Below are 26,627 nucleotides of genomic sequence, written 5' to 3' on the forward strand. Positions count from 1 at the left end.
TTTGACCGTGCTACAAAATGCTTCACTGTTAACATCAAGGAGAGATAGCAGAGGTCTTGGGATAGGAAGGGGGTGTAACTCTTTCCAGGTGTGACCATGAAAAAAAGATAATAAAATCTTCAGGTGAAAAAGCAACTTGTTTTTTCGCAGAGTAAACTTTTCGGAGAGAGAATAGAAAAGGGGATGGTTCTTGATGCAGGCTTTCTGCTATGTTTGAAATGGTTATGAATGAGTGCTGTGGCCCCACCCCACCCCTCCAACCCCCCCACCCCTCTCCTTTCAACCCCCTAGATGCTGGCCCTGCCCAGGATAAAATGCAGGACAACTCAGCCGGTGCTTCCACAGAAGAGAGGACTGACTGACTGACTGGCTGACTGCACACAGCAGAGCATGAGGCCGTTCACTTACTGCTTCACTGCCCCATGCTAGCTGACACACACTTGCTGACTGCCGCTCACTCTGACATATACAGACACACTCTCACTGCCTCTCTCTCTGTCTGTCGCAACCACACACCAGCTCTCTCCCTCCCATACTCACTCACTCACTTACTCACTCCCTCTCTTTCTCTCTGCCTCTCTCTTTCTCTCAGTATCACACACTCACACATACACACACTCACACACGCACAGTCACCAACACTCATTCAACTCCCTCTCAGCCACGGGTCAGCAGCTCAGACAGGCACCTTGTTCCTCTCCAGCTGGAAAGAGCAGAGCATCGCAAGGTGCACACACACACACACACACACACACACTCACACACACACATACACACACAAAGACACACACATACTTAATCATAGTAACACACACATCAATACACATTCACTTACACACAAACAAAGACATACATGCGCATCACCATACATCCCAGGACTTTATCTCTGGAACGGGAAAGAAGACTTCAGTCCAAGGAGGAGAACAAACAGAAACCAGGAGCACCACTAGAGAGGAACTTTTAAAAGTGGATTCATAAAATTACAACATTATATGAAAGGAGCGGACAAATAGAATCAAACAACAAGAGAGACGATGACAACTGGGGAAACTCTGACAAGCTGGTTGCTGTAGGAAGGCCTTCTGTCATCCCATGTTTCCCAAAGAGCAATTGGGTCATCTGTGACATCCAGAGGGTCTGCTGTGAGTGCCATTTACCTCCTTTCTCTCATCAGGACACCCACTCTCTTGTCATCCCTCCACTGGGACATCTCCCTGATCATCAGCATGCCTACAGCTTGCACAAGGTGCACCTTGGGAGTCTGACCCACCATGTGCAGATGGACTCCGACCGTAGCTCATCTCTATCCTGAACCTGCTCTTGGCACCATCACCACTGCAGCCTTCGTCGGGCGAGTTCTTCCCCTGCCCAGTGCAGCCTCCCTTTGCCTGGCATGCTTCACCCTGCTCCTGGTCACCGCTGGCACTGCCACAGGGGCCTGTCCTCCTGGGTTAGGGCATGAGCCCCTTCAGGTGCTGGCGAGTGGCATCAACTGTTCATGGACATTGGAAAGGCACACTCGCAGTTACAATCACCTAGAGGGTGACGTCCGACTACGGCGGCTTTACTCTGCCAACAAGTTCTTCCTCTGCATTGACAAAACAGGCAAGGTGGATGGCACTCGGCGGAAAAATTACGCAGACAGTAAGTAGCTGTGTTCTGTATCTCAAAAGTGTGTTGAGTGTCATTAAGCAGATAGGATGCCCTATGACGTTCTCACTTTTATTTTTATGGTTGGACTTTCTTATCTGTTCTTTTTTATAGTTAGTGCATAGGAATATCCTGCAGTTGTATCACTGCTGAGCTATTTGTGTTGTGTTTAGAGCATGAGAGATGCGTTGCTAGGTAAGAAGGGAATACCCTAATGTGGATTTAGGCTCCTCGTGGGACAGCCGGCACTGAGTTTACAAGAAAGCTGACTTGTGGAAAGACATTGAGCATCAGTTGGCAATGCAAGTTGGGCTTGGAAAAAAATGCTTCAGGGTCATTGGGGATTAACTTGTCAAAACTGTGATGAAAGTGCATCAGTTGTAAGTAGCAGATGTACACAGAAACAAACACAAACACAGATTCATTTATACCCATCACAGTTTGATTAGTAATTATTAATGAGACATATGATACATTTGAAGTCTGATGTAAGCTCCTGAGAAAAGAGCTGGTTCTCTGTGTGCATGCATGTGTGAATAAGTAGTAACTTCAATCTAAAGGGGGAGAGTTTGCCTTTTAAATGAAACCTGCAGAGGCATTCAGGCTTTCTCTGCCAGGCACTTTGCCATCACATTTTTCCGGAAATTGTGCACACGGAGTATCCTATTGTTATTGCTCTTCCTTGCACCACACCATGCCTTTCAGCACCTGCTCAGACATTTCCCAACATGATCACTGTGTTTAGTATGTGCAGGTCCAGATAGGTTATTCTGTTGGTAAGCCTGTAGTCCAATCTGTGGTTCAGGGACACCTGAGAAGAGGAGATTCATAGAGAAGCTGTGCTTCTTCGGCGTGTCCATCAATGGGTGTCTTTCAGATGTTTGACCAGGTCAGATGAGCCGACTCTGGTCATGAGCTGACCTCCCTCTCCATTAGTCACTGACTGACTGACTGACTGGATGGCCCTTAGAGACGTTTATGCCTTTGACGGTAATATTTATGTATTTGGTCGTTAATGACTTTTTATACAAGTGGGTGAGTCAGAGTTTTTCCACACAGCTACTGGGGGCAGGAGCAGCTGCGGCATCCAGCGAACAGGCCAGTCAGTCTCTTGCCACTGTTTCAATAAGCTCCAAGTTGCAGACTGGATGACATTTGTTAACCTGTCGGGATTAGTCACCTGGCAGAATCATTTAAAACCACACACACTGGTAGAAATTCAAGTTGTGATGAATTATTACGGTGTTAAATTTGGACCCATGAGCTTATCCAAGCTGGGACATTATTCCTTCATATTAGAGGTAATATATGTCAGCTACCATAATAAAATATTACTCCCAAACTCTGCTTGAATTTGACACTTCAGAAGTCATGTTATAAGAGTCGTAGCAATACCAATTTGGCAACATGAGGGAATTTAAATTGAAACAAGTGTTCTTTGGAGAGAAGCAAAAGTTATGCCCGAGGACTGTGAAATTCATGCCTTTTCTTGCCATGGTCATGTCATTAATGCTTAGGTGCATTGGCTCTCTATGAAAAAGCGCAGTCCTCTTACATGTAATGTCCTCATATACTTCAGCCATCATCTTCTCATTTCCTTTGGTGGAAAGAACGATTCTCTCTGTGCTCACACAGCGCGAGGATGTGTACCTGCACCCTGAGCTGAGCACAGTGCCAAGCTAGTGGTCATGTAGGCTTAGCCTTAAATTGAACAAAATATACTTTGTGGTCAGTCTGTGGTAGCGCCTCACAATGAGACAGATCTATTTTAAGACCATTTTGAGGTCTCACTCTGTTTCTGTGTGAGGCTACCATTATTACCATCATATCAGACTTAAAGCCTCCTGAACCAGAGAATTTCTTGATACAGATACGGTGGCCACGCTATAGAAGAGAGTGGGAGGACTAGCAGGAAGTTGTACATATTTAATGACAGGAGCAGTGACACAGATACTAGACTGCAACATCAACATAACGCCCACACAGAAAAGAGGACAAATCTCCTTTTATCGATATTTTTAAAAGGTCTCCTTTGTGTGAAACTCAAAACTGAAGTAAAGAATCACAAAAACATGCTTGAATGTTTGTTCACACAAATTCAGACATACAACAGACGCATGCACAGACACTGTTTTTGCTTGTGCAAGATGAAGCACTACCAAGCACAGTTTAACCTACTGCAGCTCAGGTCAGTCAGGACTGTCCTCAGCCTGAATGCCCAGCAGTCTGGCCGACCCCTCCTCTGTCCTCTGTGTTGCCCTTACACTCTTGTCGACACAGCTATATTGCCCTGACAGCTCTGCCTGCTACACCCAGCCCCAACCCTTACCTCCACCCCACTCAGTTTTTCCAGCCCCAACTCCCAACTCCCTCTCAGGTGCAAAAACAGTCGGAATTAGTCAACAGGCTCTCTCTGCTAATTGACGTTGGAAAATATTGTATCAATCCCAGTGGAACAGTGGCATGGAACAGCTGAAGGAAGAGGTGAGAGGGAGAAAATCTGACTTAGAGGGATTGTGGACAGCTTTGAAGGTAGAGAAAAATGCAAAACAGTGAGCGAGTGAGTGAATGTTTGTCAATTGGTCTTGAGTTTTAGATTATGAGAATTATGAGCTATTTGTATTACCTGCAACAATATTGCACAGAAGTTATTAAAATGCCCTTTCCAATTGTTACTAAAGGACTAAAGATACTGAGTCTCTTTTTTTCAAAATTCTGAACTTTCATCAGCAAACACAGGACTGGCTCAACCGATATGAATAACATGTCTAAAGTGTTCCAAGAAAAATGTAACACACAAATATGCTCAAATACACATTCAAACACACAGACATAAACACTTGGGTGTCAGGTATCTGTTCCTGAAGTTTGTTATCGGAATACAGCTTATCGGTCCTTTAAAGCGTTTGTTAATCAAACCAGAGAGATAGAAATCAGACAAGATAAACAACGATATTATCATTTGACTACAGTCTGTGACACTAAAGGCTCTAAATATAGATACACCTATCACTACAAACCACTTAATCATAGAAGCTACTAAAAATAGCTCATTGAAATAGCCACAAGAAGAGACAAAGTACATAACTTTGAGGGACCGAAGAGGAGGGCCTCGGCATGTTTTTCTTTTGACCTATGGTAAAGTAGAAAATGATTGAGGGGAAAAACACACCCATGTGTTTACAAAAGCTCCAGAGGCAGGTACGCATCATATCCTGTCCTGGGTCATCGGTCATAGACCGCTAATTAGACAGTACTACAGCACAACAGCTGTGCGGGCACACCCAGCAACCGTTTCATGATCAATTGCGACAGCATATCATGAGGTTAAGTAGAACCGTAAATGGAATACAGTACAGAATAAAGTGCTTGATACGCAGTCACTTAAGTCAAATTCAGTTAACACATGTAGAGTAATTGCAATTTTACAGCTTTAATTACAAACCTGTGTTCTGTTTATTCGCCTCTTTCTATTCCGCTTTACAAATTCTTAGGTCTTCTTGTTGGCATGCTGCTCTGCATATATATTTTTTTTTTCAGCCCATTTTAAAGGATGGACTGTTAAATTTTGGGTGTGTGGCTGAAGGCATCAAACACTTGTGCAGCCTCCAGGTAGTGACAGCCCATTCACCCTTAGGAAATAAGGTCACCTCACCACACCGCTATAATCGCAGAAGTCACCGCGGCCAGACTCTATTCTGCCTCTACAGCCGTGTAGCTCTCACAGCCAGGGTGTGTTGCGTTTACCAAATTTCCCTTGGTGTGCAACATCTCGCTGTTTGATGTGAGAGTTTTCCGAGTTCATGAGTGTATTTGAGTTGGATGGGGCCCACGGGAAGAAAATCTTCCACCCCACTGAAAAATGTTGTGGAAATTATTCAAACTTGTTGTAGACAGGGGAAACTGTCACTCACCGAGGAGAATTCGAAAATTGGAAAAGACACAACGAGTGCTGCAGACAGATGACTTTATCCACCTAAAAGGTGTGACCAGTTTGACAGCATTGGCAGGGATGAGAATACGTAGAAAAATTAAGCTGATAGCAAGAACTATGTACATTTTTGTACATTTTTAGTGTGATATCCTGCGCCTGATTCATTCTGGATTAATTGGTTGATTTGTAGCTTTAATTAAAGATAATTATTATTTTGTTGAAAATAAAACTGTTTTATTATTTTATGGGAATATCGGAGCTCACCATTCTTGCATTTAAATATAGAACTTGCTCTCTAATGGTTACATGCAATGTATGAACTGATACCAATATCAATAATGAGTGTTAAAAATAGGTAAATGGTATTTTGGCCGATAGTAATAAAAAACATTTTTTGATTAGGATCATTTCAATTAGTTTTTTTGTGACAAACATATGTGCTAGGGTGTGCAACATGGATCAGTATATCCTTCTTGTAAACTCCCTCTAGTGCAGTCTTAAGCAAATTATCATTATTTTCCACTTAGGATGAGTCAGTAAAATACTCGCAAAGGCTCTTGTTAAAGGAACAGTTTGACATTTTGAAGAATATGCTTATCCATATGATAGTTAGATTATTGATAGATGAGAATATCAATAACACTTTCATGTCAGGGCTAGCTTAGTTTAGCATAAAGGCTGGAAATAGCAAGCCTGGCTCACAAGGTCACAAAATTAAACTAACAACACCTCTAAAGTTCACCAAATAACACATTGTATCTTTTGTTTAATCTGGAAAAAAGTATAAAATTTGTTTTTTCTTCGGTTTTGTGTGGGACTGTTTCTTGGCTGGGTGCAGTGACTTCCTTAAGACTTGTGTTCACTGTGAAAAGGAAATGAGTGAAGACTCCAAAAATAAGCTTTACAGATGCTCTAAGGCAGAAAAAAAACTTTGACAGCCTTAATGGTAAGCTAAGCTAACCGAACTGCTATTCATATTGAATAAAAAAGATAAATCGAGCCAATAAGTGTATTTTCAAACATGTTTAACCATTTGTTTTAGTACTGGCCACCATAATAAACTAAAACAGAAGACACATATAGAAGACTTTTTTTGCCTCCAAAATGACCATAAAATAAATTAGCACAGATCAAATAAAACCTGGACATTATAACCTTCAGGAAGGTAGCACTTATTGCAGGACTGTTTTATTGTACACTACATTCATCTTATCTAGATGTAACTATAGATCTGACAAGTGAGTGTATATTTCTATTTGTAAATATATTTGGGAGCTTTCCATATGGACATTCTTTTATTCACATTAACATAAAATCAGACCTTGCAAAACCAATTCTCCATCAACAGCTCATGTTATATCTTTAGGCCCCAGTTTTGGGACAATGGCATTCACATGCCAAAGTGGCAGACATTACAAAATGCCTGTTCTGCGCTGTCTGCCATTTTAAAGGTGCAAGAAAGTTTATTCTGTCCTGGCCTTTCTACATCCTGATCATGACTCACCATTAATTCTGGTAGAGCTCAGACAGGGATGTGTGACTGGATCAACAGCACCAGGGCTGGAGGGGCTAAAGAGGGAAGCACCTGGCCGAAGGAAGTGCTTTGGTGTTTTGAATCGGGAGAATACACATGTTAATGAGGCTAGGAGAAGGGCTGGGGCGTGCTCTGCTCAGTATTGAGGTGGAAATTAAAGGCTGGAGGAGTGCTGGAGCGTTTCCCGTTGCTCATTAGGCATTATGTAAGGTTTCCTCTGGGTCGTCTCAACTGAGAGGGCATTCGTGGACATTTTGGATGCCAGCAGGAGGGTAAAATCCCACGAATCGTGCATTTATTATCCCCTCAATAAGGACAGTGGCCTTAGCCTGTGGGAGACAAATGAAAATTGACCCTTTGCCAGCTGTTCCTGGTATGAAGAGGTCAAAAGCTAAATAAAACATCACAGGTGTGCGCATGCATGTTGAACATGCATCTTAAACCCCACGCAGTAACAGACAGACACACACACACACACACACACACACACACACACACACACACACACACACACACACACACACACACACACACACACACACACACACACACACACACACACACACACACACACACACACACACACACACACACACACACACACTGTCCTGGGAACATTGCAGGACAAGAGTGTCAGTGTCACTCTAATTAGCCAAGCATCCCTGGTTTCTGCCACCAGGGTTTGATATCATGAATGGGCTCTAGAAATGTAGCAATTAGTAGCTAACAACCTTTACCAGTCTGGCTCCAGCTCCTCTCTGGGATTTACTGGGTTCATCAGCAGGTTTATAGAGTCTGACTTTGGCTCCAGCAGCCAATTCTTTTATAACATCCCACAGCTCTGGACATCCTGTGGGTGTGAAGGGAACACAAAAGAGAGGACTTCACAGTGCCAGTAACCAGCTACTTGGACCTTAAAGCAATTGATTCGCACTGATGCTCTGAAAAGCTTGTAAATAACACCCAAGACAGACTCTGAATACAATGTTTAAATATATCAGTTTCTAAATTCTTGCAGGATAAAATAGTGTGAACATCATAAAGCAATTTAAGAGTGTAATACAGCAGGACTGTGGTCTAACACTTAAAATATTCCGTGAGCCAGAGAAAATAACCATTATACTTGCATCTATATTCCATCATTTTCCCCTGAGCAGACTATCTGTTGCCGTCCAAAAACTACTCTGCCAATGATTTAGGTGCTTTATACATCATTGTAACGAGCCACAATTAATTACAGTATGGCAATGCAATATTGCAAAGGGCCTTAGCCAAGCAGTACGTTTTTAAAATGGGAATGAAGAGTTTGGCCTTTTCCTTAATAACAGGACATTAGCGCAGTTATTACTAAATGTGCTTTTTTGTGAAAGGTGTAAAATAAGTATTAATTAGATCATCTGGGAACAGTCGGCCAGCTAGTCTTACTCATGCAACACAACGTTTGAAATCATTTGCCAAAGGAAATACTCACCAAGGAGCAGCTCACACATCACATCTCGGACCATACACACGCACACACACACACACACACACGCGCACACACGCACACACACACACACACACACACACACACACACTGACGCAATCAGCCCATTGAGTCAGGGGTGACAGGTCTTGCCTCAACCTTAGATAGACCAAGACAGATTAATGGTTTTGTTTTGACCCTTCCAATAAAGCCTCTCACCTCCCTGCTCAAACTGAGCCAGACATCATGTCTTGGAAGGCATTTAACCACTGGCCCAGGAATAAAGAAGCTGAAAGAGAACCCCTGCTGTAGACAGGGGAAAAAAGAAACAACTTGGCATCCCTAAATACAGCTACGGCTGACTGGCTACAGGAGTTTAAAGGTTTACAAATTTAACCTAAAATCACAAGGAGCCTGGGACTGGGAAGCAATAATAGCAGGAATGCAATGCACCTGTTGCCCTAAAGACAGATATCCCCCACAGTATGATTTGGTCCAGATCATAAAGGAACTACTAAGAGTCAGTAAAATCAGGCATGTCAGTATTTCTCACTGGTGACACTCAGGTATATCTGGAACTCCCTGCCCTTTGTCTGTGAAACCGTAAGCTGCAGGAGCACATGGAAGCTTCATGGTGTTTGAATAGACTTTAATCTGTCTCTCTCTTAGCCACAAACAACTCTGGCAATTAAGTAATAAAAATCCAAGTGCAATGCCTGGAAATCCATTAAGTCATGGCACCTCTGTAAAGAAATGGTGCTGCATCACTCATTTCTGGAAATTAGATATTTACAATAATTGTCTGATCACTCTGATCTGTTCAGTTAATAAGCACAGAAAATCTTGTGATGATCCAACATTTCTTATTAAGCAGATATTGCATCATCATCGTAGAATATAGCACTGAGAATATACAGTTCAAAGAGTCAATCATAATCATACAGAAGCTGACACTGTTGAAATGTATAACTCGTAAATATAACAAACTCTTAAATTCGAATCTTTAAACCCCCAGTCTGGGATTGGAGCACTCACATGATCTGCATTCCAGTTGTAGTCCATATACCAGCAGAGTTCAGAGTTCACATTTGAATATGGACCGTGCACAATCTAGAAAATGGGTGGCAACTTAAAAATGCAAACCATATGGGCTGACGATTAGGTGAAAACAGGGTACATCTATCTCAGATTGAACCGTAAACTGGATTTTTCAAATTAAATTTATGTAACACAACTCAGACATGAGTAATGTTGGATTTTGATGAAATTTGAACAATCTGAAAGCGTTTTGTTCTGCTACGTTAACAGCCTCCATGCTGTAGTTCTTGTGCCTTTAAGAGAGAAGCAGAGAAGTCATTATCTGGACTGAATAACCATTTAGCAAACGCGTTTCCTGAAGGTAGAAGTAAGATAATTGATGCAAATGTGGCTGGCTAAAAACAGCAACTCCAGTGCAGGTCCGTGCATACCAACAGGTTGAAACCATACAGCTTCTTCTCTGAACTGCATTACACACATCCACCCGTACCTGCTTTTTATCTCTAAGGCTATTTCACTAAACGAATGCGAGCAGGATGTGAGTATCGTGTCAGAGTTCTTTGAATGTGTGCGTACGTTTAGAATGCATGGGCCTGTGTTTATGCTTGTGCCATTGCAGGAGCATGAAGTGGACCCTAAACTGAAAAAGATGTGCGTTTCCTCTCCCTAATGGCTAATATGAACCAGACCTTACCTTGCACTCAATTCAGTTGCATGCGTTCTGACTTGTGCACATGGGTGTTTTCCCTGTCTGGAAGGCCATGCTCCTCATTAGAACGCGGAGGGTGGCACGAAGCATTGCAGTGATATTGTTGAGATCACTTTTTACTCTCATGCTAATTTTTGTTTCTCAGACAATAAGAAAGTGGACATAAAGATTCATACATGACCTTGCCTCTAGACAGATAACTTTACATATAATTTTGGATGACTCAAGTTTTCATATTAAAGGTGGACTGACACCTCTGCTGCTTTAAGTCTGCAGTGATCAATAACATAACATTTAAACTCTTTCACCTTCACAGGGTTCACAGAGGTTGCTTTGATGTAAACCTCTTGTATAACCCTCTATGTATGTTTGTATGCTCATATCATTCACTATCATCTACTTGTCTCCTTCTTTTTGTCTGTCTGCCACTTTCTACCTATCACCATCTCTCTCTCTATCCTGCTGTCTCCATTTCCCCTTCTCCTCCCCTGCAGTGGATAGGATTGAGGTCAGGGCCCTTTGGCCAGTGGAGCAAGTGACAGCTCTGACAGAGCCCTGATTTCGCTCTTGTGCCTTCTGTCACCTCCCTGTATTCCCATCTCATTTTAATAATGTAAATATGGGGCAAGCTCAGGCCACAGAGAATATTCTGTGTCCTGGTGCTCACTCACTGTAACCTCGCTGCACACCTGAGCCACACATGCACGCACTTGTAGTTGGCAGTACTCTCCAAACTGAATCGGATCTGCTGTTGAATATGAAACTAGGAGAGAAAAACAGTAAACTTCTAAAGTCTTCCAAAAAAGCTAAAGGACCCAACATGATTGACAAAGTCCTGTGAACAAAAGTAAAACAATTATACCATAACACACCAGTCAATAACATGAAGAGGCAAAGTGAATGTTGAATGGATAATGGGAACGATTCACCTCTTTATGACTTGTCATTATTGACTTCATCCAACAAATTAAGACAGTTTCATGATCACAGAATTGGTCATGTTAGTGTTAAAAAGTATCATGCACTGACAATATGACACTATGTCCATTTAATTTGGGTTTCATTTTCTTTGACAAGGGAATTTGGCCAATTTGAGACATCCGTGCTGCAAAATTGGATATATCGGTGATAAATCCGAATTTACCAGGTGTAATTGCGATTTGGATATTGACATGAACGCGCTTTACAAGCTTGAAACTTGTTATTTCAAGTTTTTTTTATTGGAGTCATGAGGCATTAATAGCTTCTAAAGATAATCTTTTGAAGTATTGGCCAGTGTAAATTCACTCTGGTTAAAACAGAGAATATTGGTTTTGTTCATGGGTGACTGCTCGTCTTAACTGGGTGAAGAGTGTTCTATCGAGATCTCAGTGAAGATGAGCATAGGAAACTGTAAACAAGGCCTTTGTTTTTCTCTTGATTATGTTTCCACTCAGAGTGGCTAAGTCTGGTCTGGACAGCCAACCAAACCAGTCACAGATGCAACACAACAGCTTACTGCAATTTAGTGGCAAAGAGGAAAGACCTCAGTATAATGTGGATCCCACTATCCTGCCTGCCTCTCCCTGGGTACCAAAGCGCAGGAAACTGCAGAAGCCGTGAGTCACAAAGCTCTCGGCGGGCAGATCTGCTCTTAACTATCTGTGAAGCCTTTGATAGCTTGCCGTTCGCTTGTTATGGATGTGATGCATGATTTGGAGGCAGTTTGCCCTCTCCGCTCTCCCTCCTTGATTAAAGGAAAAGGCCTCTTGTCGGTAAGATTGTGGCCCCTCAGTACCACACAGGCACAGACAACCAAGCAGGACGCACACTGTGGGCTTCGTTAACCTTTTTCACCTCTGCTATTCCTTAGCGTCACTACACCAGTCCTCCACCACTCACCCACCCCCGCGGGTTGTCCTCTAGTGTTACCTTTTTAGGCTTGCTTGCCCCCACCATGCTCATAAATTTGGGGTTTGATCGGTGGAGGGTCTTTGCCCTTTGATTCAGCATCCTGGAGGTTCTTAATGAACTGATTGATGATCCATTACATACAATCACAGCTTAGCGTGCCCAAGGAAATTAGTGCTATGTACCATGGAGTGCATACTGACAGGACATGCAGGTACACTAATTACTGCCTAATGGGGAATGTATGTGTGTAGTAGAAGAGATTTCAGTGCTGACCTCAACTTTAAACTCCTAGTGGTCTTAGTATAATTGAGATTTTGTAAGAGCTTTGTCTTTGTCTTTCACTATACCTTCCTCTTTCCACTGTATCATTGACTGTAAAAGCAGTGTTTTTGTTCAACCACACACACACAACTGCCTCCCCACACAGATATCTCCAGATGTGGATGGTGATTCTTGAGTACTGGGCAAGTCTGTCTAGGGATAAATCAGAGAAACTAATCTGTCCTGTGAGGAGATGGAGGGTAATTGGTCACATTTGACCCCCGGCCTTGTGGACTGTGGGAACGCAGGCTTTATCTACCAACGGTAATTGGCTAATGAAACACTTCCGCAACTCCTCCACTAGATTGTCATCCACCAGTCGGGATAGAGTGAGGCATATTTGTGTATTTGTGTGGCCTGCACAAGTTGCCAAGAGGCATGTGTGCAAGTGAATGTGTGTGTGTGTGTGTGTGTGTGTGTGTGTGTGTGTGTGTGTGTGTGTGTGTGTGTGTGTGTGTGTGTGTGTGTGTGTGTGTGTGTGTGTGTGTGTGTGTGTGTGTGTGTGTGTGAGTAGTCTAGAGAAAATGGCAGGATGCGGAACTCCCTGTGGCCATCTCCAAAACGTTATCAACTGCATCAGTCTTATGATGCCTGCAGCATACTGATACATTGACAGAACACACATTAATGGCTGTGTGGTTGTCATTACAGTTTAAATGTAGGCTTGAAGAAGGAATGGTTAATGTAATTCCAATTAAATCTTTGGCTTAAGGCAGGGCTTTGTCTGCTGCATTTAGTATAGCTACATGATTGAACATTTAGGTCAAACTCACAACACCAAGGTCTAGAGGTGGGCATCAACTGATGCATTGCAGTTAGAGCTGTGCATCATATTTTACTTAATTGTTCTACTGTTTTGTAGCACTTCTGTGCAATAATTTATCTGGGCAAAGTCATGCCCACATCCATCGAAAGACAAGAAAACCAGGGTGGGGAGAGTGAGGTGTGGAGGTGGGGGGTTTACTAAGAAAAAAAAGGCTAAAGTTACGGTGGTGAGACAATGTCTCTGAGGTCCCATCAAGTGAGCCATTCATAGATGCAGGTCTACCAGTTTGTGGAGCCAGGGAGACACTCCGATAGAGTGGGGCCCAGGGTGGCCTTGTCTTTTTGTCCCAAGCTGACCCCTGCTCTCCTGCCTGGCCTCTGCGCCCCTCACCTGGCCTGTCCCAGCGTTTTGGTAACAGGATACCTGTAATTTGCTCTAATGGCCTTTGAAAGACCTGGCTGGGCTAATCCCTGGAGTACTTCTCCCAGCAGCACCGTATGAAAGGGTGGGGGTAACAGGGCCGAGTGCGAGTCCTGAAAGAGGACCAGCCCATGGATTGTGTGTGAGAGAATGTCACCCCTTGCGGCCGGGGCTTGGGCCGACGGAGTGTGGGAGTCAGCTTTCAGCAGATCACCACCATGTGGCTTGTTCACAGGCTCAAAAAACTCTAGGCCAGGGCCTTGTAGAGAAGTAGATTTACTGCTTTACACCTCCCTCAGTGGCTCAGTCTGGCAGGCAGGGGGACAGGCAGAAGACCAGCCTGTATACAACTTTGAGAGCATGCACTTATTGTAAAAGTCTCTCAAATTGATTCCAGATTCCTTTCATAATTTGTACCATAGTTCTTTATCAATGTCATTTTGTCATTTAGTAATGGAAGAGATTGGTGTCCCTGAGACTACTGTATACTGTACCGAATGCCTTTCACACTACAGTATCTCCAAAGAGATGTTATTATTGGTTTAATTAATAATAACAAGAACCATTTGCTGAACAAAAGGTGCTGGATGTGTACACTGACTGATTAAAAAGACAGGGGGAAATAATGTTATCAGTTTCATCTGCACTCTCATCCCTCCAGAGATTTTAATGGAATGTGGGAACGGCAAGCGATACATGGGCAAGACCAGCCCTCTGCCAGTCTTTTCTCTCCTTTCTTCCCATCCTTTCTATCCATGGTCCTTATTTTTTGACTGGGCGGGTCACATGTCGTGTCGTGTAAAAAAACGCACAAAGACAACGCATGCATGCAGACCAATATTCCTGTGTCCTACATCCTCAAGGTGACGAGAAAAGTTATATTCAAATGACCACACACATGCACACTGTGTGTACAGAGCGGTTTAGAGAGTGACAGCATGTGAAAGTTCAAGTGTGTAATAAAGAAAAAAGAGGGTGCAAAAATAACCCTGTTTCTTATTTCCTTTTCTGTTATTTAAATTATGTGTGTTTAAATTTGTATTTGATCAAAGCAAACATGAGTTGACTGTCCATGAGCTAAATTAGAAAAAAAAAACACAGTTCAGGCTTCCAGACAGTCTGAGTTCATTTGAGGAACAGAATCAGATCTCAGAGCCAGGTTACTCGTCATGTTGGCTTGGTCGTGTCGCTCTGTCTAATACATGGTGGCTGATCAGAGTGATGGCTGGTCAGTTCATTCACTTACTTAGACTTTTTCTTAACCTTCATACCTTGTTTTTAATCTTCTTTCTTCTATCGCAAAAAATATTTTAAAAACCTGAGTGCAATCAGTGTCTGCCTAAGTCACCCTTTCAGTCTTTTTCTTGTGTGTGTGTTTTCAGAGCTGACATATCTCATAGCTTTGGCAAGAAGTGAATAAATCATCCCAGTCCTGTGAGAGTTAATAGGTATGATGCATGTCCGGAGACCCAGAGCAGACAAGCCGGTAGGGAGGGAGAGGAGGGGGTGACCCAGGCAGGGAAAGAACCAGACTGTGAGAGACAGAGAGAGACCAAGTATAGGACAGAGCTATAGTGGAGTGAGGGACAGACGGGCAATGAAAAGCAAGCAGGCTGGCAGATGGGAGACAGGAGGAAAGAGAGAAAGACAGGTACAGTATGAAGGACGGGAGGGAGGTGCTGCCTGTAGACCGACAGCTGCTCTGCTCTGCAACAAAGAGCCACTCACACACAGACACATACCATTGCACACAACACACACACAACACACACACATAGACCAAAGCACAAATCGTCTGCTGGAACAGTAGAACTCTCAGAGTGGCAGTCACAGCCTCTGTTAATGAGACTGTAAATTTTATATTGCTGTCCAGCACTGGTTGGTCCATTAAATCAACCAGGGTATTGCATCATATTGTGCCTGATCACACTTATTCAAACAAAAATAAATGTCATCATGTCATCACTATGTGTGTGAAACATTGTGGACAGTGACTCAACCATGGTGTTTTATTAATGAAAGTGTAGCAAAGCCTCCACTTTTCTCCCTCTACATCCACTCTCCTACTTTAACCAAGTCAGTTTACCTTCACTTTAATCAACATAGTTTCCTCTGACCATTACCAATATGTTAGGTGCACCTTAATGCCCCCACAAACAAAAAACAGGGTAAAGAATGAATTGAATTGCATATTTTTGGTGGTTTTCTTGTTAAAAGGGGCCATTAATTTATAGGTTAATTAGCAACTCCAACTCACTTTTAGAGAGCTGAAGAACATTCAGTGATGGAAATAATATATTCTAACTTGAAAGAAATGTCAAATGATGGCAATACGTTACAATGACAGTAAACCTCAAATAGTAAGGAAGTACAATGTACAGTACAACTGCATTTAATGTACAGTGATGTAAGTGTTATCCTGTCTGGGCACAGACAATATGATAATAATAATACACAATAATATGATCCAAAGACTTCATTTCATAATGTTAGTATGTGTTAAGAACAAATCATTACTGGGCATAAAATCACTGTGGCAACCCAATCAGTGATATCAAAGCAGGAATGATGCCTTTAAAAAGCAGATGTAAAACAACTGCTGTGACATCACTCATTTGGGTGTGGCCAAATGAAGTTTCAGTCTGAAGAGCGGTGTCACATGATTTCATGCTGTTTGTGATTTAGTGATGATAAATAATTCTATTATGTGTAGTGGAGTTCCTTGCAGATCATTTATGTTGTGTGTTGTGCATATGTGTTTTTCACTTAAGTTCATCAAGTCCATAAACTACAGTGCTTCAAGATCAAACAGTTTTCAGTTATATGACATCTGTTTTTCTTGGAAATCATTCTGTTGATTCTGTTGCTCACCAAATTGTTCTATAGAATACATCAAAGTATATCTTATCTCTTATCTTGATGAAGATAGTCTTGAGTGTCTGCAGATACTATAGTGTTCACTGATAGCGAGACTATAATATGTCTTGTCTTGGTTTTTTTTGTTGTTGTTGATTTTTATGATATGAACAGTATTTTTTTTACTATCAATCAAACTACAGCAAACATTTGAAAAACTGTATCTTATTACACTGACAACCTGGCGAGCAACCAACTCGAGTAAATCCCAAAGACCGTGGCTTGTGTGGCTTCAGGAGATGAAACACAACCTGGTGCAGGAGTTAGCTAGTATGCAACAAAGAAAATATAATATGAATTACTTCTTTAAAGGAATATTCTGGGTTTTTTTATGTTTTATGTTTTCCCAGTGTTCCCATCTGTTAGCCATCAGTTGATGTGTATTGATTTGCATTAGACCACATATCAGAATAGACACTGTTTATTACCAACAAGTCTACTGACTCCTTTAGTGGGATTCCACATCATCTGCTAATCAAGGGCTCTGTGCACTTGATGGATTTCTCCCAGAGGTCAAAAGTTTGGTCGATAAAGTATACCCCACCAAAAGACATTCTCAGTCAACCACTACAGTCATGGTTCATCAGGACTGTGTTTACTCTAGTGCTTCACTCAATTTGTGTGTGATTGTGTGTGTGTGTGTGTGTGTGTGTGTGTGTGTGTGTGTGTGTGTGTGTGTGCGTGCATGCGTGTGTGTGTGTGTGTGTGTGTGTGTGTGTGTGTGTGTGTGTGTGGTTGGGCTGATTTGTGCTGGTTCTGTCTGTGCTTTCCTGATCTGCCCTGTCATATGCTCACCCGTACGGATGGGAGGGCAAAGGGATAATGCAAAAAGACTGTCCGTATACCTTCTGCAAACATAAAAATGCTGCTATTTTTCATTCTGGTGATGGTGCACTTAGCCCCAATCAAACTTGTAAACCTTAAACATTCAGAGCCACCTTAAAGTAAAAGTAGGTAGCTGTAGCTCAACTGTCACTTTTAGAGCATGAGTTTACCTTCACAACAAACACTAGAAATGATTTAAAATTTCATTTATAAGGGATAAAACTACACAATAATATTTAAACTGCAAACTATTTAAGCACACCAGCACACTGTCTTCCCTGTAAACGATCTCTTTCCGTCTCAGCAGCACTGTCATATTTCACAGAAAATTGGAGATCAGTTTTCATATCAGCCACTTACCGCAGTGAGATCATCACTGACCCACTATCACGTGCCACACAGCAGACATATCAGGCTCTCAGTATATGAGGCTCCTGTCAAGACATTCCTTCATCTGTCACCCACCAATCAATATAAAGTGTTTTTCTTTCATTAACATAAAGTATGAGGAAGGTAACAGGCATGCACGAGTTTCAGACCCAATCTAAAGTCAATGGAACCAACAGTGACAGTATATCTTTCACAGGATGTTTGAAAAAGAAGGAGCACTAAGCGTTTATCATCTATATGTTCAGTGTGACCTCAGCCATTGCAACAGAAGCAGTAATTCTGACACACCTTTTTGCCTTTGATTTAATCAGTCACCACATACAGTGTCATGATCACACTTTTTTTGGTGGCTAAATATTATGTTGTCAGGGCGTGAACAATGACCTCTGCCCTCTGATTGTGTTTTACTGCCTAAATGAAAGGGCAGTGCGCAATCGTTTATGTTTTATTTGGCTGCCTTTAAATCTGCAGGTAAAACTGACCCAAATAACTTTTTTCCCTCTTTTTATGTGAAACATGAGAATATTCAGAAAAATCACATGCAAACAGGCATTTCTGGTGGGTTTTATATGTGGTCTAAATTCAAGTTGTTTGTTGGCTTTGGTTTGTTGTCGTACATTTGAAAGCCTCAGTATGATTAAAACAAACTAGGTCATATGAGAGCACATAAGGGCAAAAGGGCCACTTTGAAAAGTAGGAAAAAACTTCCATCATAGCCTTCTCCTTACTGCATCCCACTTCCCTCACAGTATTTCTCAAGGAACTCTCAACACAATTAATTGTACCTCTGGTGATTACAATGCATCATTTTGAACAGTCTCTTCTCAAGTTATACATACAACAAGTGACAAAAGTACGCTAAATAGAGAATGTCAAACCCTGATTGCTTCCACTCCTTCGTACCTCTGATTAATTGCTGCTAATCTGACTCCTAAAGTTTCAAAAATGGTCAGACACTGATTCCACCATCGGCAAGCAGTTTTCAGACACTGTTAGAAGATCCATCAATCACTTCATATGGGGCATACTGAAGCAGAACTCCAAAGGAAAGATGGAGGACATGCGTGAGAGACAGAAAGGTGTTAGACCGCAAAGGTTTTGTAAATGCTCCATCAGCACCAGCAACATTTGAAGCTATAATGTTGGCTTGTTGCAACTTAAGCATTTAAAAGCATATGAAATGCTTAATTTAATGTCTAGTTGTTTGAAATATAGTAGAATATGATTGTAATTTGGTGACAATGTAAGTTGTATGCAGGTTAAACATTTCCTTCTGAAATGAACTGAACAAAACCATCCTTCTCAACAAGCCCTTGCTAATCATTGGTTGGTATTTTACTGTACATTAAAGGGTTAATGCGCAAGTTTCCATATCACACCACCTGTGAAGGCCTCCAGTACAGTGCCTGTTCTCATGGTAATCTCTCAAGGTGTTTAAAGCAATAGTGAGTGATGCAGCCTTTGTCTGAGTTGATACACACAGGCGGCTGCTTCGCCCAGTACCAGACCCTTCGAGGGGGTCATGGCAGATCAAAGGTGCTGGTCACAGCCATTAGGCCCGGCAGCCCAGACCCGACATGAAAAGCTTGTGTTTTGAAAAGGAGGGCAGAAGGAAAAAAACAACAGGGCCCTCTTCGTTTAAAAAGCAAGCAAACTGTGAAATAATTGAAAAGGTATGTCAATCAAGAGCAGGAGCACAGCGGGAACTCCAAGATTCCCAGGCTCTGCTCTGGTCAAGCACTGAGCCATGGAGGGCTGCTCAAGGGGGCAACCCAAGAAATTAAAGACCTGGGAAAGGAACAAAAAGAAGACAGGAGGAAAGGGGCAGAAAAATCTATTTTTCTCACTCTCTCTTTGCTCAGTCTTTCACTGTTTTCTGCTTTAAATTTGTGATGGAAGGAACCATTTTTCCACACTTTGCAGAGCCCTATTCAAAACCCTTGGTCATTAATAAGATCTTGTCTAGCTCTTCACCTCTCAGGTGAGTAACAAAGACTTATTGGGGGGGAGCAGCCATTGGAAGCACCTGCCCCCACCACTGAAAACCCCATCTTAAAACCAGCACCTTCACCCTGTACCCGTTCCCTCCTCCTCCCCCATACCATGAGTCTGACAAAAGGGAACCCCGTGAGAGTGTCTCTCTCTTTCCTTTCTGCCTTTTTTTTCCAAGGTCAGAAAAGGCTTGAATGATCTGACGATGGGCTAACGTCCAAAAAATGGGCCACGGAAAGAAAAGAAAGAGTAAAAAAAAAGACTGGGTAAAAGACTTTTTCTCTGCTTTTAAAAATCCCATAGAGGAGAAATAAATAGCAAGTCCACAGTTGACTAGACATGTATAGTGCAGGATTTGCTTGTAATGGCAGCTTGAGCTTATTGACAGTCCCAGCCAAAACATGTCAAAGGTTAAGAGATCTTGCCAATTGCAAGTGGGAAGCCAAAAGCACCTTTTTCATGAGCTCAATAGGGCCATCAGTTGATACTTGCTCAGCAGAACACGGCGAAGAAGTGACCCTCAGTTTCCAATGCAACTCAAGAACAAAGAGTTAATTTGTCTCCATTATTTACTCTTTCTTCTTTCTTATTCTGATATTGTTCAAAAGATCTAAAACATCTCTTGAATGAAAATTATTTACAATTTTCAAATACTTTAATTTTATATCAAATTAAAGTATAAAGAGAGTAGAATACGAATTTTAAAATGCAAGCAAACTACATATTCTTGCCTGTCTGTTTAAATAAAATTGGTTCTTAATTGACACCAAAGCATATGTGATATGAGTGATAACTGCACTAAACAGCACTTAAAATATGTTATATGGCACAGAGGATCTACATTTTAGTTGGTCTTACATGGGCTATAGGGACATGAGCGTCCAATCGTGATATGTTGCATTGTTTAAGGGTTTTCTGAAAAATCAATCAAATCTCGGAACAGCTTTTAAAAGAGCTTTATAATAAATATTCAAAATGAAAATGTATCAACATGACAGTAAATTTCTGCACATCTGAAACCTAAACTCAGCATAAAGCCTTCCAGTGCAGTGATTTGAGCAGTTAGGAAACCCCTCTAATAGCTTGAAATACCTCTCTCTGATTTCTCAGGCTTTGCACACAATGGCGTGACTTTTCAAAGCGGGGACTGTGAGTTATATGGATCTAACTGGCCTTTATTGATGTGTGGTCAAGCGTCCAGAGCCCAAGTGATTCCTCGAAACAATGTGAAATCCCTGTTTCATGTCCTCAGATCTTTTATACCTGCTGGCTGCTACACCAGCACATATGAATGAAATAACATGTAAGGTACTTATGAGACCTAAAGAGATAAAAGGACAACATTTTATGCGCTATAGGAAATAGGAGGTTAGTTGAAAATGAAAATTGGAAACCTAATGCAACAGCTATGACCCAGAAAAATCCCTTTTATTGGTGTTCATCGTATAAATGAAGTTATTCTGTAAATCTAACAACATATTTTGCTGCACTTCAGTCTATTTTCTAGTAGTAAAATCTGTGTTTTAAACCTGACATGTTAAAGCAAAGGAAATGTGACTGCTCACACCCAACTCCTTGTAATGTGTTAGATGTGACAAACATGCTTCCAACACACCTACTGTGCCTGGAACTCAAAGCAGTAAATAATGGCAAATACTGCTGGCACCACTTTCAGGCACCAGCGGTTTTCATTGGCCTGGACTAATCCCCCATAAATCCTTGCAGCGCTCCAATCACCAGCCGGGCCTCAGCTAATTGCTTATGAGTCTTTTGCACGCTCCAGGTGCCACCATAGCACACCCGGTGTTTGTAAACACAGCTCGTAAAAAAAAGAAGAGAAGGCTGCCATCAAAGTGGTAATGTTTTCTTGGAGGATCAGAGGCAGCAGAGGAATGATGGGGGTGCAGCTGGGTTGATACCTGGATGGACTCGACTGAGGCGCTCCCTCACTTCCCTGCAGCTGAAGTGAGCAGAGCGAGTGCTTCATTTACACGTTCCTGTCAGAGAAGAAAGACACTCAACAGGAGTTTGTGTTTGTTTACCTTCCTTTTCTTTTTAGTCTTTGTACTTCTTTGTGTCCATGCTTAAAGTAGATGATCTCACTTGGTAAGCATGACTAGTGATGTTCCAAGCTGAAAAAAAAAAGAAAAAAGAAAGAAGTTTGAGGTAGATGAGTGTTTTTTAGCGTGATGGGAGCAGCAGATGTGTGTTTTTCAGTTTTGGAGTCCTTCAGATGTGCCCTTAAAAGACAAGCAGCAGTAGTATGATCACGTTAGCAGCTGTCCACTAAATGATGTGTTGTTAAAGGCAGATGTGCGATATTAGAAAAAAAGCATTTTGAATCCTATATAATATACCTGACATATCAATATAACTTATTATTTCAACCACAAACACATTAAGTCAATCCTTTACGCCAAATTCAGTGTTACCTTCCTTTCGAACAAAAATCCTGGAATTGCATAAATAAATAGGTGGAAAAATGGCAGTGCAGGGGGAGTAGCACCTGTGTGCGCGTTTATTTTTCATAGCAGAACAGTTTTAACCAGCGTGACTGTTCAGGAACTCAGTCGCTGCCCTGTTCAGGACTTGCAGTTGTACCAAAGCAGCTGGGGGTTGGTCAGTTGGGTGGCCGGTGGTCCACTGCTGCTTTTATGACTCCATTTCCTACCACCTCTCGGTCACTCTGTCCCTCAGCACCTTGATCTGGTGCTGTGTTTACAGCGTCTGTCCAAAGCCAACAATCTGTTTTTCACAAATATCCAGCAGTGCCTAAATGACATGTTTTCGCTGCATAAACCTAGTTTTCAAGGGCGTAGAAAGAAGATTTCGTGCTCTGATCAGATAGCAGGCCACATCAGGGTGCTTTTTAAGGTACGAGTGAAAAGTCATCCAAACGAGAGCTTCTTATCCTTTAATTAGCTCCTATTCAGGACCCTGCGGTAAGCCTTCAGGTCATCTCCAAAACATCTCCCTGTCGTAGCCATGACAATGGGTGCGTGCCTTTATTTTTGTATGCAGACAAAAACCAGATCAAGAGTGAGCCACATGGGACTTGTTTGCAATCAGTGCCCAGAGGAAACAATTAGCCCACAAACTTGCCAGCTTATTCATGGGGTGAAGAGAGTTAGAGAGGCTGCTCAAGTGGCAGACACGGGTTGTGTGTCCCTCAGTAAACAACATTGGGCATCATCAGGGTGGAGTGTCACATCTGGAGTCAGGACACTGTGCAGGCTCAGACACGGTGTGTGTGTGTGTGTGTGTGTGTGTGTGTGTGTGTGTGTGCGTGTGTGTGTGTGTGTGTGTGTGTGTGTGTGTGTGTGTGTGTGTGTGTGTGTGTGTGTGTGTGTGTGTGTGTGAGGGATATTATGTAGTTCAGGATAAGGTCTGAGACTTGTGCACTTGTAAAGTTGTTCAATTCAATCTTTTATGAGAAAATAATGATAATTTCCTGTCCTTTCTGATATGATCCAACTTATCCTGTTGTTCTAAATTCTCTGAGCTCGGCTGATCTCCTCACAAAGGAAGCTCTCTAAGGGCCAGTTGTGTGTGTGTGTGTGTGTGTGTGTGTGTGTGTGTGTGTGTGTGTGTGTGTTTGTGTGTATGTGTGTGTGTATGTGTGTGTGTGTGTGTGTGTGTGTATGTGTGTTTTCTCTTGTCTTGGTCTCTCTCCCCAGAGCATATGGCTGTCTGGTATCCTAATCGCTAATGATAGAGTAGCTTTTGATGGGGAAACTCCCAAAGCTAGATGTTTCTAACCCAGACTCTTGTTCTCTCTTTTATTTTCCAGGCCTGATGGAAATCCGATCTGTCAGTGTGGGAGTTGTTGCCATCAAATCTGTCAGCACCGGGCTGTACTTAGCTATGTCCAAGAAAGGCACGCTCTTTGGATCGGTGCGTATACAACCTGGCAACATTGTTTCTCGGGGTCAAGATGGGAGGGCTGGTAAAGGAAGGGGGGTGCGGGTGAGGTATATATGTATAGGGGTCTTAAATGAGTGCCTACCCAAACATGTTTGATTCTGCTTAAGTGAAGAGAAATCTCAGGAATCTTCTGTCGGAAAGTCCAGAGAAAGGTCAGAGTGTTGCTATCAATCATGGCTGTACACCTGGGCCATGGTTGATGATACCTGCAGCTTGAGTTGGCTTGTTCCACTGTCAAAATAGATAGCAGAGAAAAGAAACCCAACCAGCAATGACAAAGAGCCAGCTGGGCTCCTTTAAAAGTCTTTGCGTGCCATCTGCCAATTGCTGTTTTGTACAGCAAGCTTTCAGAAGTATTCACCCCTCTTTGTTAATGTCAGTCGCACATCAGACCTGAGGTGTGTGGTGTCTAGCTCATGAATTTACATCTTGGAAGAGGAGAAATCATGGACAGGCAATCAGTCAGCGAGCAGTGATAAGACAGATGCCTTCAGCAAGCTACACAGTAAACAGGACATATATAGACCCGAGGACTCAGACCTTTACTAAAGTCTGAATCCTCCCATAATGACAAAAAGACAGGTGAATCACGTCAGGCTCATACCATCTTGATGCTATCACAGCCTCATTATGGCAATGAGATAATAATCTAGAAAAGGGAATGCAGCAGAATCTCTTGTCACTACAATATCTTTCAAGACTCTCAAGACTATCTGATAAGAAGTGGTAACCACCCATGGAAAGTGGCTTTGCTGAGTACTGACTATTGTGTTACCTTTACAGATCAGTACATCTTTAGTCAAGATGGTAACTTGAGTTAAAAGCTGGACAAGACAGAGGATTTTAACATATTTTAACGTGGATGTAGACTTTAAAAAGTTGCTTTTTTATTCACATCTACATTATGTTTTTAACATTAAAGGATCAGTTCACCCAAATCAGAAAGAATTGTTTTCTCACACGGTCATGCAGAGAGTTTTAATTTTATGTTCCAAAGATTTCATGATGACATTTGTTCATGCTGCTCAATGCAAGAAGGAGTGACATTCAAAAACTCAACAGCAATGTGTATTTCCAGTAACAACCACCCAGTTACTCAGAATATTTCACAGACCTCATTGTGATCGGTTTCAGAGATCCATCCCAACGAAAACTTAACTGTGAGGTCTGTGGATTATCCCGAGTAACTAGAACACTGTTTCTGGAAAGCTGCTTTGCTGTTGGGGGACTTCACTTGTCATTCATCAATGTTTTGAGGAGCACGAATGAAAACTTGACCATCACTGTACTGGGTTGATGAAGAAGAAGTTTTAGAGATGGATATCTCAAAACCTCCAACAGATGAGAACATTTTTTATTTATTGTGATTTGAGTGAACCAACCCTTTACTTCAAGTCCAAACACTTCCACTGTGGTATTTTCAAGACAAGCTAAATACTTTGTGATGGAAAAACTCTAAGAAAGAAAAACAAACCTCCCCATTAACAACTAACTGGAAACCTGGAAAATCTTTTACTGGAACAACAGCCATTAACTTTTGTTCACTTCTTGGAAGTTGGCTGAGTATAGTACAGCAGAAATAGAAGTCAGCCATTAAGTTTAGCTAAACTCACTTATACTAACTTTTATATCTTTATTCGTAGGTGAAATACAACCCAAGCTGCAAGTTCAAGGAGCGTATTGAGGAGAACGGCTACAACACGTATGCCTCCCTCCGCTGGAAGCATGGCGGCAGGCAGATGTTTGTGTCTCTTAATGGGCGGGGGAAGCCTCGGCGAGGTCACAAGGCTCGACGAAGACACCCATCAACTCATTTCCTGCCCATGCTTCCGTCCTAGCTGCCCAAGTCTGAACTCTGACCGGTAACTGTGGCTGGCTCACCAGCCACCTCACACTAGTGTTCTAGCCATGATGGCAATCTTTATTTTTATTATTCCATCCTCCTTTTCATGTACTGCATTTTCTCTAATAGTGGCCGGGGCCTTTATTTACCTCAACCACAGATGGTACCAGGCCTTTATTGGAAGCAGGCTTATATTAGAGAGAGGCCATTATTTCTAATTCCCTCTGTACAAAGCATTATTTTCTGATCTTCTTCTGTTTGCTCTGTCAAATTTGTGTTGCTGCATTACTAGTAATTACAGTAATCCACTTACTCTAACATGCAGAACAATACTTTTAGTGCACAAGTTCCACCCAGAACATATGGCAGTGCACCACTTAGCTGTAGCATGCAGGTAGCATACTCATAGACGTATGCTTGTATTGAAATATGCACCATTATCTCCATATTTAAACAATATCACATCTTCTCCATCCCCCTCCCATCTCTGTGTAAGTTGGCATTGGGTGATATATGTATATTGTTGACTTTATTAAATAAAAGCAGTGGGAATATATTCTACATTAGAGGTCTCTGCACGTACTCATCGAACTGGAGTTACATTGAGGTAACTACTATTTAACTGGCATGCACATTATATAACAGGCACCAGGAGTTTATCCACCCTTTTTTTCCCCCCGGCCGGTATTTGGGGCTGGCATTTATTTGTTTGTGTTGACCACAGCCCCGGCCGTTATTGGAGACCCAGCTTGTAATTGAATACTGGCCACTGTTAGAGAAAATACGGCAAATGTACATTTGTTGAGGTTTGTAACATTTGTAGAGTTAGAATAATTATATGTACTTTTAAGTTATTTTCTCTGTTTTCTAATGATGTTCAGTAATAAGGTTCAACACAGTAGAGTTATGCTATCCTCAGGCTTCTGTCTGGCTACAGTATCTGTCTGTGTGACTCTGTATGTACATGGACATTTTGCAGGATCATCTGTAAAGCTGTTTTTGGGTGA

General features: G+C 42.1%; 1 protein-coding gene across 1 annotated transcript; it reads left to right on the forward strand.

Annotated features, from left to right (window-relative positions):
- Positions 1–1,271: 1,271 nt before the first annotated feature.
- Positions 1,272–25,615, forward strand: fgf22 (fibroblast growth factor 22). The gene is made up of 3 exons (XM_062424467.1): positions 1,272–1,644; positions 23,644–23,747; positions 25,421–25,615. Exons 1-3 carry the CDS (start codon positions 1,272–1,274, stop codon positions 25,613–25,615), a joined length of 672 nt encoding a protein of 223 aa, XP_062280451.1.
- The last annotated feature ends 1,012 nt before the right edge of the window (positions 25,616–26,627 follow it).

This window comes from Scomber scombrus, chromosome 8 (assembly GCF_963691925.1).
Source record: "Scomber scombrus chromosome 8, fScoSco1.1, whole genome shotgun sequence".
Lineage (NCBI taxonomy): Eukaryota > Metazoa > Chordata > Actinopteri > Scombriformes > Scombridae > Scomber > Scomber scombrus.